The sequence below is a fragment of the Mus pahari genome, chromosome 15, assembly GCF_900095145.1.
Source record: "Mus pahari chromosome 15, PAHARI_EIJ_v1.1, whole genome shotgun sequence".
In the NCBI taxonomy this organism is placed as follows: Eukaryota; Metazoa; Chordata; class Mammalia; order Rodentia; family Muridae; genus Mus; species Mus pahari.
In genome coordinates, this window is record NC_034604.1 from 73,755,443 (window position 1) to 73,771,966 (window position 16,524).

At 37.2% G+C, this 16,524-nt stretch overlaps 1 protein-coding gene across 3 annotated transcripts in view; it reads right to left on the reverse strand.

The window, feature by feature from the left end:
* Atp9b (ATPase phospholipid transporting 9B (putative)) overlaps positions 1–16,524 on the reverse strand; it is a 207,808-nt gene that overhangs the window by 173,012 nt on the left and 18,272 nt on the right. For all 3 annotated transcript variants that reach the window (XM_029546803.1, XM_021214520.2, XM_021214521.1), the window contains exons 2-4: positions 13,760–13,933; positions 6,944–7,094; positions 4,047–4,160 (exon numbers count right to left, since the gene is read on the reverse strand). In XM_029546803.1, the coding sequence (XP_029402663.1) occupies positions 4,047–4,160; positions 6,944–7,094; positions 13,760–13,933 (439 nt within the window). The remainder of the gene's footprint in view (positions 1–4,046; positions 4,161–6,943; positions 7,095–13,759; positions 13,934–16,524) is intronic.

Here is a 16,524-nt window from a genome sequence, read left to right on the forward strand (position 1 = left end):
TTTATTTCACTGAGATGTAGAGTTTGGGACTGGGCACATGTTTGGGTGACTGACTTCCTTAATCTAGCTGTGTGATGTCTTGATTTGTGAATTTATTATAGTAACAATATTTAATAATTTAAAATAATGAGCTTATCTTATAATTCTATAATAAATCCCATATGGTTATTTTTTTAATTTCTTTGGTAAGTTTGTATTTCAAAGCCAACATACGAGAAGCCTCTTTCTTGGATTTGAAGATGAACCTATGTGTTCACTCTTTTAGATTTCTGCTAAATCAAATGATAAGATACATGCAAGCACTACAAATATTCATCAGTAGTCATTCTTCTTATCCCTCAGATACAAATTTTGCTACTGCAAAACCAAGAAACAAAAGAAAACATCATAAAAATAGCTCAATTCTTAGATCTAACTATGACAGCAGAATTAAAGACCTGTCAAAAGTAACACACAAAAGGGCTTTTCACTTCTACTCTTTACATGAATAATGACATGGTTCCATATTAATTAAAATACTATCTAAATACAATTAATGTTAAATCTTACATGCCAAAAAATTAAAAAGCACTTCAAAAACAAACCCGTGCCTGAAAATTCAAGCTAACAGACTTAAAATGGAACCAGAGTTGGAAATCAGTACAAACATGAAAGCAAGGAAAGCTGCCTTGGTGTACAATATGCTCTGGGCATGCATAAGAACGTACACACGTGCACACACACACTCACACACACACAAATACATACACTCATTCCAACCATGACTGAAATAACCAACTTTATGAAAATATCAAATAAAATTCTTTCGTAAGTATCCAAATAAAAGGCTCTTCCTTTGGACTTAGCCCTGGAGGAAAGCACTGGAAGGCAGGTGCAGACAGATCTCTATGAGCTGGGACCAGAAAGGTCTACATAGGGAGTCCCAGACCAAAGGGCAAAGGTTTAACCTAAACTACAAATAGTACTTAAATGGTAAGCAAGACTATAGAAAAAGAGGCAAGAAATAAACACATTAAAGTCATAAACATAGTTGTTTTCAGTATTATCAAATACTTTCCCTGTTGTAAAATTTTCTTTAATGTTAAATACTGCCTTCACCAGAAAGTAATCAAAATAATCCCAACATGGCAATGTACCTTTAATGTACCTTTAGCACTGGGAGAGAGAGGCAGGCATATCATTGTGAATTTGAGGCCAGTCTATATAATGAGTTATAGGACACATAAGCCTACATAGTGAGAAATGTGTCAAAAATAAACAAATCAATAAAACATTATAATAAACTCCTTGGACGTATGTAGCATACATATCATTTTCCAAATGTACATGAGGAGTTATGAATAAACAAATTATTAGTTACAGCAATCTCTGCTCACAAAATTTAGAAACAACCTATCAAGAGACTAGATAAGAAAGATATAATGTAATCTTATTTTAAAAACATAGAGACATGAAAAACAAAATGGACACATATACATGTGCAAACGTGGCCTAATTTTATAAGCCTATGTTTAGCCAGAAAAGCATGTTGCAAAGTAACATAAAATAGTTTTAAAGCATGCAAGACAATAGTGCATGCTATTTTAATGATATATTCCTGAGTCATAAAAGTTACTAAGAAATGCAGAAAATTACAACCTCACATTCAGTTCAAAAGATACGTCTAGAGGGAAGAGTACAGTCATCTACTCCCTCTCTTCACACCTCTGTGAGAACATACCCAAGAGAGACAACTGAGGGAAAGAAATGTTTGTTTTTATATTTTAGCTTATGTGTCAGTCCATCACAGCAGAGAGAGCAGAGCAACTCTAGACCAGAGTCCCCATGATGTAAAGCTAATTATCTCACAAATACATGTGCTTTCCTAACCTCCAGGGCATACAGCAGTCCAGTCAAGTTGTCAATCAATATTCAACCACCACAGTCACTTATCTGAATTACTCTTCTACTTTCTGTGTAAACATGCACACTGGTTTACATTCACCAGAGAAAAATCCCACCCTGTTCCACTCACAGTCTCAGGTACTGTCTCCTTATCCATAGTGTTCTGCTATAGTAAGCCACATGTTCATGCCCTGGAGAAACTAACCCATTACCCCTCTTAGCCTTTCCAACCTCTGTATCCTCCCACTCACACTCTCCTGCAGGATAGCCAGCTCATGCCCTGGAGCATGGCACACACACAACTGCTGTTACTTCTGCCTGAAACTCTTGTCCTACTCTGTACAAGGCCAACTATCTTGTCATTCAATTGCCACTCACTCCAAAACACCTCCCCTGACCCAATCTTACCAAACCTACCTCTATCTTCTTCTACCCTTTCTTCTGTTTCCTGTTTTCTTCTTTTCAGCCATGACTAAGAAACCTAGCACTGTGTAGCTGTTTCTGGGCTATCTTCTCCCTGACAATTAAAGGTCTACTAGGATAGGCCTTCATCTAGCTTTGTTCACTGATGTATCAACATTACCCATACTAGTACTGGATACAAAGAACCTGGTCAAAAGAACTGCATACTCATCCTACACACTCAATACATTTTTATGCGCATGCACAGTGTTCGGTTTCATTACAGCCTTTTCAAACAAACTTTGTCTGGCCTAACTTATCCTCTATGGTGCTCCCTACCCTGTGCGCCTCTACCCACTCCCTACTGCATCCTTTCTGCTCTCATGCCTTATGTGCCCCACTGGTCTCCCGACATTCCCCAACACATCTCTGTCCCTCTTGTGGGCTCCTTCCTGGTTTCATAGTCTTTGCGGTTCTATTTTAAAACTTACTCAAAAATAATACTAAGCATTCTTTTGTCTTACCAATCACCACACCTCTAAAGAATAAATCCCTTCAAAACAGTAAGTTCATTTTAAAGGTCTTCCATATACACTGACAACCCTGCAAATGGTGGCCCAGACAGACTGCCATATTACAGTAAAGGTATGCCGTATGTCACTTTTGATCCCAGATCTGTGACAATGTCTCCTTAAGCCTAACTTCTATCAAGTGAAATATGATTTCATTCATTTACTCATAACTTTGTGTCTATATTCCAAACAGTTATGGACTGGTGCTGGCACTCCTCAAGTTTACTGTTCTCTTATGGCTCGATGGGTAGGCAGTAACTAACACCACCTCAGTATGACTTTACTAATGATGAGGACTAAGCCTGGGCTGGAACAAAGGTCTATGGCCCCACTGGGAAGTCTCTGGTTAGGAAAGGGACATACATAGCCAGCATGGACCAGCTCCAGAATAGACCACTCAGACATTCAACTCTAAAGGTCCCATGTTGGGGAGATGTGAGCACTTGTACACGGGGAGTAACTGTATCCGTTGTATTGCCTCTAGTTATCTAACCCAGTGGTTCTCAGCCTTCCTAATGCTGCAACCCTTTAATACATTCCTTATGCTGTGATGACCCCAGCCATCAAATTATTTTTGTTTACTACTTCATAACTGAAATTTTGCTACTGTGAAGAATCAGAATGTAAATATCTGTGTTTTCCAATGGTCTTAGGCGACCCCTGTGAAAAAAATGGTCATGAACCACAATTTGAGAACCACTGATCTAACAGAAAAAAGAGCAACCAAAATAATCAACAAAGCATAAAACTACAAAAACAGAATACATGTATAAGAGGTATACCATTACCAGCCTTTCAAAAAACAATATTTACTGGGCAAAAATACCAGATACTACCCTGCAGTCAAATAGCTTAGAACTCACCATCAGGTGAGTGTCAGGAGAGTAATCAACGGAGCCAACCAGCACCACTGGCAGTAGCTGCAGAGCACAGGAGAAAACAGGGGCAGGCAGGCTACTGCTACCCGAGTCCGGGTGCACAGGACCCAGGCAGAAGCAAGGACATACACAGCGGCAGCTGTGCTGGCAGGGACACTGACAACACACTATAGGACTCGGGAGTTAAGTCACTAAACTCAGCATGTTCTTTAACAAATGTTCAAGTACAGTTGATTTATCCCAGTCACCTCAATATTAAAAGTATATGCTAAGTGTTAAAAAATGAAATATAACTATAGAAGTATTTTACCAGAGGAGCCCAGTAGGTGTAGAGGTAGCCAATTTTCAATGCTGGTACAAACTGTGAGCAGGACACTACCAGAAAATAGAGATTCAAGAAAAACTTGAATTGTTCATACAAAACCTAAAAAGGAATAAAGAAAATCTATAACCTCTTTAAGAAAAATGTATTAATACTTTAATCAATTAGCATGCAAACATATTTCCAACTGTAAAAATATGATGGTTCAGAGTAAATTAATTTTGACATATATACATATATGTATATGTGCATATATGTAATATATACACATATATCTTATGTGTATGTGTGTGCATTTGTGTATATATATATGTGTGTGTACATACATATATATACATGCATACACATACACATAAGATACTAGTGTACTTTTTAGCACAGACACTGAGCTTTACAAATAAATATATAGTAAACAAGCCAATGGATCCAAGTATGACTACATGATACTTGACTGATTCAAAATAGAACCCAGTAAACAACAGAGCAGCTTTCAGGAAAAAATAACAGGCTCTTTAACATATAAAAGAGTATAAATATATACTCTTTAGTGTCTTTTAGTACTTGATTTCTCACATTATTTTCAAATATGAAATAATTTTCATCATTTAATAACTTTAAAACTGCTAAAACTAGAAAGGTTTATTTGCCTGTTTACTCAAATAGAGTCTCCTCCAGAAAGTAATAGCTAAAGAGAACAGCTCAGTGACAGAACTGGGTCAGCATACACGAGGCCCTAGCTTTCATCACAGCATTGCAAAAAAAAAAAGAAAAAAAGAAAAAGAAAAAAAAGAAAAAGAGAAAGAAAAAGAAAAAAAGATTATTTTAAAAAGAATCTATTGGAGTTACAGTTAAGAACACATAATAATAGCTAGCACGTGCCTTTAATCCCAGTACTGGGGAGGCAGAGCCAGGAGGATCTCAAGGCCAGCCTGGTCTATATACTGAGTTTGAGGACAGACCGGACTATATAAAGAGACTCTATCAAGAAAGAAAGAAAGAAAGAAAGAAAGAAAGAAAGAAAGAAAGAAAGAAAGAAAGAAAGAAAGAAAGAAAGAAAGAAAGAAAGAAAGAAAGAAAGAGANAGAAAGAAAGAAAGAAAGAAAGAAAGAAAGAAAGAAAGAAAGAAAGAAAGAAAGAAAGAAAGAAAGAAAGAAAGAAAGAAAGAGAGAGAGAAAGAATTCAAAAGGCAGTCTATTTTCAGTTAAGCTTGCAAATCAAAATCTCCTTGGAAGGCATTCCTTATGCTAGGTGAAAGACACAGCAATTTCAACAAGAAATCAATGGGTTAAATGGTTTCTGTTGGCTTAAAGAGCTAGAACCAGTTTATACATATTGAAATACCTGCATCATCATACAATTCTGTGTGTAACAGAAAGTTACACTCAATATGTTTATATCCATAATCATGCTCAATTGCTGTCTAAAAATGTTTTGAATTATTTCATAAATTAATCTCAGCAGGAAAGAAAGCTCTTTTTCTTCAGCAATTTCTATAAAATCTCAGCACAAATTATATCTATTAGCAATTCAGAAATTGCCATTTGTGCTAAAAATGGCATAGAATTCCTACTGTGTAATTACTAAATGTTTCTGAAATACTACATTTTAGATGAAAAGACTATTTTCAGAGACTTGATAAGGAAGGAAATCACACACACAGTAACCAGGCATTGTGCAGAGCCATCAACAGGTATTCTCAGAATGCAGCCAATGGCTGTGGGAACGCATACTCATCAAAGTTGAGTTACACTACTGACTTTAACTATGACCAATATTTTACAAAATACTCAATGACCTTAATAATCTTTAGGACAATGTATCATTCTTAGACACTTTGTATTCAATAATTTACACTTAAGGAGAAATAGTAGCTTTGTTTAAAAAAAGATGAGACTATTTACCCGCTGAAAGACAGTTTACATTTTACTGTACTAATAAAAGATTGCTCTTTTGATTATGGAGATCAAGCCTATTAGTGAATGGTTGGGAACCCGGAGTTGGGAGGACCATTATGATCCAAAAGAAATTCATTGTAATTACTTTATTAAACATAAAAGATAAAGCAGCTTTTATCCTACATAATAAGGAGCTTTTCTTACAAAATAGAGTAAGAATTAACAGCTATACTTTGCCAAAATTTTTGTTACAGAAATATAAGATACGTGATAATTTTTTTCTACAGATAGCCATCTTACTTTCTAAGAATCAATGATTAGAAAGAAAACAAGTTACTGTAAAATAAAAAGACATATAATCCACATCAGCTACCTTTACACTCATAAAGAAGCATGAACTTATTAAAATAGGAAATGATATATAGAAAGCAAAAACTAATCCAATATTCCAAATGATAAACCCAGTTTTATAATTTAATTAAAAATAGTAGAAATAAAAATTAATTAATATATTTAAACTTAAGTATTTAAATTTAACAATACACTCAATTCCAGGTAACTAATGAGTTAACAATGTAACATGGCATGAGATTAACAGCTTGATATAAAAAGGTGTCTATAAATAAATACACATTTTACTACGTGAACAAATTGTATACTTCCTTTGTTAAATTTCTTGACAGGCTTCAACATTTATTCTAATTTTCCCTCCAAACAAATATCAAGTGTCCCAAGAATTAAAATGTGCTTACCTGTTCTTTACTATTTCTATAATTTTATATTCTTATAACATGAATGTTTAATAAGAACTGAAAGCAATAATAAAAGTATGCATTTTCTTAAGTAGACAGAGCCAAGAAAATATAAAGTATTTGAAATGGGGAGGGATGAAACTACCAAACAGTGATATCAACAAGCAGAGTTTCTACATGTGTCTCCAGAAGGCAAAAGCTGGGACATCAACTGACACTGAAGATGTGATCATCTTACCCCAGGTATAAAGGTAAATACATTGTATTTCTGATTTTTGATAGAATTCCTAGGATGTTTCTCTTCACACTTCTCTGGACATCCGAGCCATACCGTTCGAGCTTTTAGCTCTTTCTTCCTTTGACAAACATTTATTAGCCAATCACAGCAACTGCATAAAACAAAAGATATATATATATATATGTATATATATATTGTATATGCTTTTTAAAAGGTCTAAACTAAGTCTACATAGTTAGCAATCAACATTGATTGTCTATATTCCTTGGACTTTAATCTGTCTAATGCTAACCTATCATTACCCTACACCTTAGAACATTCTATTACAAAGTCGCCATTCTTCTTTTCCCAATCATTTATTTTTTTATTCACTTTACATCTCAATCACAGCAGCCCCACAGTCCTCTTCCTCCTAGTTCCAGCCTTAGAAATCCCTCCTCCCATAGACCCCTCCCCTTCTCACAGAAGGGGGAGCCCCCCCCCAGGTACCATCCCACCCTGGGACATCTAGTCCCAGCAGGAGTAGGCACATCCTCTCCTACTGAGGCCCTACCATGAAATCCACTTATTAGAAAACCCACATAAAGATCAAGCTGCACATCTGCTACAAACATCTAGGGGACCTAGGCCCAGCACCTGCATGTTCCCTGGCTGGTGGCCCAGGTTAGTTGACTCTGTAGGTCTTCTGGTGGTGTCCTTGCAAAGTCATCATTCTTGAATACTGAACTGGTATAAGATGACCCCATGCTGACACTATCCAATACACAATCCAGTAGCCACACACAGGCTTGTTAATTTTAATTAAAACTGACAACTCAGATCTTCAGCTACCTTCCATGGGACATAAGAGATCTAGAAGCTCCCATTATTATAGTGAATCCTATAGAACACCACCTCAGGACAAACTATGGGTCAGGTACCTCAAAGTGAATACAGCTACTTATAAAAAAGACTTCTTTTCCACTTTCAAAATTCAACAGTAATTCATCAGGAATACATTGTATTACAAAATTTTGATCTGCTACAAATAATTAATCTGATATGTAAATATACAAAGACAGATCTATGTTAAGTATACAAAGATATTCATTTAAAAAATATGTTGCAAACTTAGGAAATGTGTTATTGCTAATTATGTCATTGTGCATAGACAAAATTAAATAGGTGTTAGAGAGCAAGTGTCAAGTCCCACAGTACTGAATAGAACTGAACAAATATGCTCATAATAGGCTGGAGGTGTGCAAAGACTGAAGCCTCCTCAAATCCCACTTGTTCATATCAACCATAAATTCCACCAGAAGGAGAAGTTAGGTGATTCCAATGCTCAGAGAAAAAGGCATAAGCCTCAAAAATATTTTTTAAAAATACTCTAATAGGGCTAGAGAGATGGCCTAAAAGTTAAGAGCGATGGATGTTCTTCCAGAGGACCAGGGTTCATTTCCTAGCACCCACATGGCAGCTTACAACTATCTGTAATTCCAGTTCCAGAGGATCCAACATCTCACATATACACACATGCTGGCAAAACACCAATGCACATAAACTAAAAATAAATAAAAAATTTAAAAATACTCTAAGAGCTGGGTATGGTGAGTTACACTTGTAATCCTAGCACTTTGGAGACTGAGACAGGAAGACTGGCACCAAAGCAGAGGCCAGACTGTATAACACAGTGAGTTCCAGGCCAGCCTGTGCTACAATGTGAAACCCTAACTCTCACCAAAAAATGGATGTGTGAACCTTATTGACTTGTAGAACTAAGATAAAAACGCAGAGAACCAAAAACTATGGGGATTTTTTTAGGACAAAGTTATGTAAGCAAAACATCAGAAAACACTAAAAAGTAAAAGGAACAAAAGAGAAGCCTCTAGAAGAATAACTGGGTAGTTCCTTAATAAAATTTCTATGTATCATATATCACTGATTATACAGAGAACACCTTTAGACATACACAATGCTTTATGCTGTCAACTCTAATAAGTAAATCCAATAATATACAAATTACACTTTCCCTTGACAAGTTTTAGGATCAGCTTTTCATAAATGTTTCTACAATTAAAGCAGTGTTCTAGCATTAAATAAAATATATTTACATATCAAGAATCTATCTTCTAAAATTTATAATTAAATAATTCTCAAAATATTGATTATCTTTCATATTATCTCCTAAAAGTTAGACTATTATATCTAATAGCAAGTATCTTTGATTGCCATGACCAAAACAACATAATATTCATGTCATCTTACAAAATGAACACTTCCCCATGCTACAGCCCAAAGGTTTTACTCAATGTGCAGGGGCCATTGAGAACCAGGAATAATCCTAACAATCTAATTGTACTGAAATAGTCATTAAAAAGTCTTCCTACAAAAAGACAGCGTTTTCAACAAATGGTGCTGGCACAACTGGCAGCTATCATGTAGAAGAATGAGAATTGATCCATTCTTATCTCCTTGTACTAAGGTCAAGTCTAAGTGGATCAAGGAACTCCACATAAAACCAGAGACATTGAAACTTATAGAGGAGAAAGTGGGGGAAAGCCTCGAAGATATGGGCACAGGGGAAAAATTCCTGAATAGAACTGTAAAGGCTTGTGCTGTAAGATCGAGAATTGACAAATGGGACCTCATAAAATTGCAAAGCTTCGGTGAGGCAAAAGACACTGTCAATAAGGCAAAAAGACCACCAACAGATTGGGAAAGGATCTTTACCAATCCTAAATCAGATAGGGGACTAATATCCATTATATATAAAGAACTCAAGAAGACAGACTCCAGAAATTCAAATAACCCCATTAAAAAATGGGGCACAGAGCTAAACAAAGAATTCTCAACTAAGGAATATCAAATGACTGAGAAACACCTCAAAAAATGTTCAACATCCTTAATCATCAGAGAAATGCACTGCTTGTGGACGTTGTACATCGTGGTGCGCACTAGGCTCCGCACCACGATGTACAACGTCCACAATAATAAGGACACATGCTCCACTATGTTCATAGCAGCCTTATTTATAATAGCCAGAAGCTGGAAAGAACCGTGATGTCCCTCAACAGAGGAATGGATACAGAAAATGTGATACATTTACACAATGGAATACTACTCAGCTATTAAAAACAATGAATTTATTAAATTCCTCGGCAAATGGATGGATCTGGAGGGTATCATCCTGAGTGAGGTAACCCAGTCACAAAAGAACTCACATAATATGCACTCACTGATAAGTGGATATTAGCCCTGAAACCTAGAATACCCAAGATACAATTTGTAAAACACATGAAACTCAAGAAGGAAGACCAAGGGAACAAAACTCCCATGAAAGAGGTTACAAAGACAAAGTTTGGAGCTGAGACGAAAGGATGGACCATCCAAAAACTGCCCCACTCAGGGGTCCATCCCATAATCAGCCACCAAATGCAGACACTATTGCATACACCAGCAAGATTTTGCTGAAAGGACCCCGATATAGCTGTCTCTTGTGAGGCTATGCCAGTGCCTGGCAAACACAGAAGTGGATGCTCACAGTCAGCTATTGGATGGAACACAGGGCCCCCAATGGAGGAGCTAGAGAAAATACCCAAGGAGCTGAAGGGGTCTGCAACCCTATAGGTGGAACAACAATATGAACTAACCAGCACCCACAGAGCTCATGTCTCTAGCTGTATATGTAGCAGAAGATGGTCTAGTCAGCCATCATTGGAGAGGCAGGCCCTTTGGTCTTGCAAACTTTATATGCCCCAGTACAGGGAAACACCAGGGCCAAGAAGGGGTGGGTAGGGGAGTGGGGGGGGGTATAGGGGACTTTGGGGATAGCATTTGAAATGTAAATGAAGTAAATACCTAATAAAAAGTCTTCCTCCAATTAAAAAATTTTATACATCTGCTGTGAGAACCACCACAAGTAGTTGCAATAATTCCAAATATAAGAATGTCTGGTATTCTGCAAACAAACTAACAAACATTTAAAACTGAAAATATATAAGCAAAAGAATTAGGTCCAAGATGATGGCTAAATATGTGATTGTTATAGGACACCCCTCCATGCCAAACAAGAAGACTGTAAGGATATCTCATGCTACACATCCCATAAGGCAATGGCGCATGCATTAATGCCATATCTACTGATTATCAACCTAGCACAGATGGTTCTATTAGCTGTTTCCATGGGATCACAGTTTAGCCATATAAAGCACTTTATAAGTACGTCTATAGATTTTATTGAGATGTTTCAATATTCTTAAACCCAGGTCCTTTTGCTATTGATATTCATTTTCAAATATATTCTTAGTAGTCCATGAAGAAAGTACTATATACATATAAAATATAAAACAGCTATATATTCCACTTAAAAACAAAAGTTGTCAAGGAGGAAAAAAATCAGAAAATTTGTATACTAATGTATGTAGCATTAGTGGCATCAGAGGGAGCCAGTGCTCAGGTCTCAGGCTCCTGCAGAATCAGAGAGAAACAGTGCTCAGGCCTCAGGACCAAAGAACATCCTGCAACCAGGAATACAGTCCAGTGGTTTCAGAGGGTCAGTATAGGGCTGGGCTGGGCCTCCAGTGTGCCCAGGATCCCCTGGGAGTCTGGAACTCCAGGGAGTCTCTAAGGTCACTGTGGGTATGAGATTCTCATCTCTGAGGTTCCAATGGCTGCTGAAGGAACAAGTGTCTGTACTACCATGGCCCCAGGGGTTACTTTGGGACTGTGGCTCTAACCATCATCTTCAGAGAAAAGACAGAGTTCATTTGGACCTGAAGTTCTATAGCCTGTATCTAGCAAGCACAGAGAATGCAAAGGGTGACCAGGTTTTCATCCCATCTGGTCACCTTGGTGTTAGGTGTCCAGTTCCATCCTTGGTACTACTGCCACATAGCCAATAGAGGATCATTTCAGCAACCTATCCTATAATGAACACCAAGTGTCATCAGTCCCCTTAGATGAACTTCATGTATCTATTCCTTTAAGAAGACTCATAGAAAAGAGAATATCCCACAGACTTGGAAGAAGACCTCAAAATAAACCCACTTCAACAGTCATAAAGCAAGACAAAATCAAACTAAAAATATGGTACATCTACCACCCAGACCTATCACCAACCAACCAACGCCCATAGAAGGGAGTCCAAAAATAGAGAGCTAAAATGTCTAAGAAAGAATTTAGTCTTATTGTTCAAATGAATAATGATCAGATCAAACAAATATACATGAGTTAATAAGAATCCTAACCAAGACCTTGACAAGAAAATCTCTAAAATAAACATAACAATAAATTAAAACTGAAGTTCGAAATATAGAGGAAAAATTAGCAAGATTGAAACACTGAAAAACAATCAAACAGAAATAACTGAAATAAAGGAGATGGTCAGCCAAATAAGGTCCACAGCAGACATCAGCGTTAACACATTTCAGAGAGGGAGGACAAAGTCACAAAAATAATCCAGAGACACATATAAGGGAAAGTAAGGAACAGGAACACTATTCCAAGAAGTCTGATGCAGTCAACAGGCCAAAACTGAGAATTCATGGAGCTAAAGAAAGAGCAGAAGTAAAATAGAATGGAATAGACAGGGTATTTAATACAGTATAGCAGAAAACTCCCCCAAATTTCTAGAAAGTAGGCTTCTAAACATAAGAGGTAATATAATGCCAAATAGACATGACAGCAAAGAGACTCTCTGTAACATACTACAGTGAGGATGTCAGAAATATAAAGTTAAAAAAAAAATCCTAAAAACAACCTGAGTAATACAACTTAAATACAAAGGCAGAAATATCACAATTACCAGAGTTTTTAGAACAACCAGAAAAGCCAGAAGAGCTTAGAATGAAATATTCCATGGCCTGAAAGTAAACTACTGTGAACCAACACTAATCTCTTGCAAAGCTGCATTGCAACCTTGATAGATGAAGGAGTTTGAAGTAAGGCAATCCATGATATAACCAAACCAGCACACAGGAAGTTCTTAGTAGAATACTCTGAAGTGGGGAAAAGGAAGAATCATGGAACTCCAGATAAATAAATCAGGTTTAAAAGGAACCATGTCCAAAACAGCAACTCAATAAAGCCCTCAAAACTAATTCAGGAAAAAGAAAAGAAATCCCAATAATCCAACAAAACAGAACATCACCAAAAACTTATAGACAATACCAAACCCCTTTTCTTTTCATTTAAGAACTTTAAATGCAAATGATCTCAACTCATCATTTAAAAGATTCAGTCTAATGGACACGTGACTCCGTGCGATGGCATGTGAGGCAAACAGTTGCACTTTATCTAGTCAAAGGCAATCAGACCACTTTAACTTAATACCATGGAAATGCCTTGAAATCTGAAGAATTTTTAACTTAATAACTTGATTAAACAGAAGAATTCTATTCTAAGTCAAATCATTAAAGCTGAATAATGCACATAATTACACTGTTATTAAATTATACTTTTAATTTATACTTATTAATTAAATAATTAAACTTATTAATTTATACTTTTAAAGTTCATATTAACCATTTTGACAAAGAAAGAATGCCATTTACATTGACATACCAAATGAAATCCTACTATGCATCAGCACAAAATTCCTCATTTCCCCAGGTTTTAATCATTAAAATGTCTCATAAAATAATCAATTGTATTTTTCCCTTTCAGAACAGTATACTCTGATGTGGATTGATGTTGCTAGTATCTTCCACAATGACGGCATTTTCCTTAGTCTTCATACCAACATAATAGACATAACACCTAACACATAAGCTAGCTGCTGTAGTTACATATGTAATCCTTGTGCACATAATAATCAGGTAGCAACAGATGACAAACCTGGTACAGAGGAACTTCCATCCTCCACAGACAAACCACTCCAGTCCTCTTTTTCTCCGTGTTATCCTAGCTCGAGGTAATGTATGGTAATCACTTTCATCATTCTCAAAGCCTTCTTCAGACATCATCAGTGGCATTTCATCCAAATGGGCAGACTCATCCTCCAACTGGTACCTAGTTAAAGGTAAGAACAGAAAGCTAAGCAGTCTTCTGTTACAGTGTATTTCATCCAGAATAACATCAGGCCAAATTTTACTAATCACCTGTAGTGGTTTGAATTGAGAATGGCCTCCACAATCTCATGTTTGAATGCTTGGTCCCTTGTTGACTGAACTGTTTTAGGAAGGATTAGGAAGTGTGGCCTTGGAGAAGGTGTGTCACTGAAAGTGGGCTTTGAGGTTTTAAAAACCCATACCAGTCCCCCACCCCACCTCTCTGCCTCCAACCTACAGATCAGATATAATCTTTCAGCTACTACTATAGCCCCATGCCTGCCTGCCTGCCTGCCTGCCTAGTAGCAAGCTCCTAGCCACAGTGGTATTGGACTCAGCCTCTGAAACTAATCTAGTCCCCAATTAAATGCTTTCTTTTATAAGTTGCCTTGGCCATGCTGTCTCTTCACAGCAACAGAAATGTAACTAAGACATCATTTTTTGTTTTTCTCAAACTAAGCTGCCTTCAACTGAGGCAAACCATTGTTTAAAAACAGAAACCTACTACATAATGATATTACTTCCCTTTGGGGTGGAGTAGTAAACAGGTAAGAAAAAGGTTGTGCAAGGAAGCCTGTGCTAGCTGAAGCAGCCGACAATCCTTATGCTATAATCTCAGAGTGACCTCTGAGAGACGCAGTTGAGTGACTAAATGACCAAGGCTGGCTAAAACCCACTCACTGCATTCAGCTTGGTAAGAAAATAACATGGAGCATCACTCGAGGCCAAAACTCTACATCTCTAAGATATATTGCACAACTACACAGTCACCAAAGTTCTAGAAGGTGACTTTTGAGAAAGCACAGTTGTCTCCATAATGAAAGTTCTGAGCACTGTCCTGGGTTTGCTGTCAGAGATGACAATCATGGTAGTGCCATTTATTCAGCATCTCTGCCATACCTATACTAAAATTATACTCAGTGAAAAAAAGAACTCATCTGGCATACCTTGGCAAGCTCAATAGTCTGTGTGTTTGTATGTATGTGTGCATGCATGTACACACGTGTGTTACTGGGGGCTGAACCTATATGACTCTTACATTAAAGAAACAGCAGCCTACCATCAACAAGGTCTTCGATCACAAACACAATCTGACACTAGAGACTTACCTTTTGATAACAATCAGTTTTTCAGAAAATACTATGATGACTCATCAATTGCTATTTCATTTAATTTTACAATGGGTTTCTACGGAAGGCATCATCTGAGATTGAAAAATAATGAACCACACCTCTGCGTTTCTGCAGCCAAGTTCTGAACCCCAACTCCTTAATCCCAGATTCATACAAAAGGCGAACAGAACCAGTTAGAGCCCACAAGTACAAGAGGGAGAGAGCACTTAAATTTACTTTCCACATAAAGAGAGAAGTATTCCAAAATAACATGGCTGGCAGAATGTAAAGGAACATGTAGTCAAACACCTGCAAGTGTCTCTAGAAGAAAATGGAAGCTGTGGGACAGAGGAACTTAATTTTTTAAAAGTCAAGGGAAAAGAACTGTAATGACCCAAAATACAGCACTTACTCAAAGACAGTAAGAGATGGTTTGTTCTGAGACCAATGGGTGACTACAGTCCAGGAACATGGATTTTGGCTGCCCATAAAAATGTGTTCCACCATAGAGGCTGGTACACTAAAATCTAATTCTTATGAAACAAAGAAAGCCATCACAACGACATCTACCAAACACTGGTGGGGACCACAGGTTGGCAGGTTACAGCAAAGCAGGAGAAAGGATCTGCTGTAGGGTCAGATGCCCTGTGGTGTTTACTTAGCTTTTACGTCAGTAGAAGATAGTGAGCTGCAACGTATACATTTTAAAGGCTTAGCCTGATACAAAGCAAGTGAGGTGATAGCGAATATAATTCAATATGGAGACAGGCAAGTACTCTCTGAGCCAGACTTTAATGATACAAGAAATAGCCCTAAGAATTACAAATGAGACAATATGAAATTTTAAAAGTTTCTGTTCACAAAGATAAAACTGTTAACAGAGTTAGAAGATGCCCTATGGTATGAGAATTAATTTTGCCAGCAAAAGTTGAGCCACATATACTACAGAGAGATTTATCCAGAATATATATGTGTGTGTGTGTGTGTGTGTGTGTGTGTGTTGCACAATTAGAGAGAGAGAGATCTGCTAATCGATAAAAGAGCTAATGAATGAACAGATAGCCCTCAAACACAGAAGTGCAAATGGCCTATGAGGGTGTTTAGAAGTGTTCAGCATTGCTAGCCATTCAAAATTACTGCAAGATGCCCAGTCAGAATGGCACCAAGAAAAGATACAACAAATGTTGAATATAGGAAAATGGAAGTTATACTTAAAGCTGGGAAGAGTGGAAACTACTTCAGCCATTACAGAACCCACAATGAATATATACCACAATGGGATGAGTACAGCTGTAAACTTTTCAGGAAAATGCAGCAAACAGAAATGTAGAGTATCAAGCCAGGCATGGTGGCGCATGCCTTTAATCCCAGCACTCGGGAGGCAGAGGCAGGCGGATTTCTGAGTTCAAGGCCAGCCTGGTCTACAATGTGAGTTCCAGGA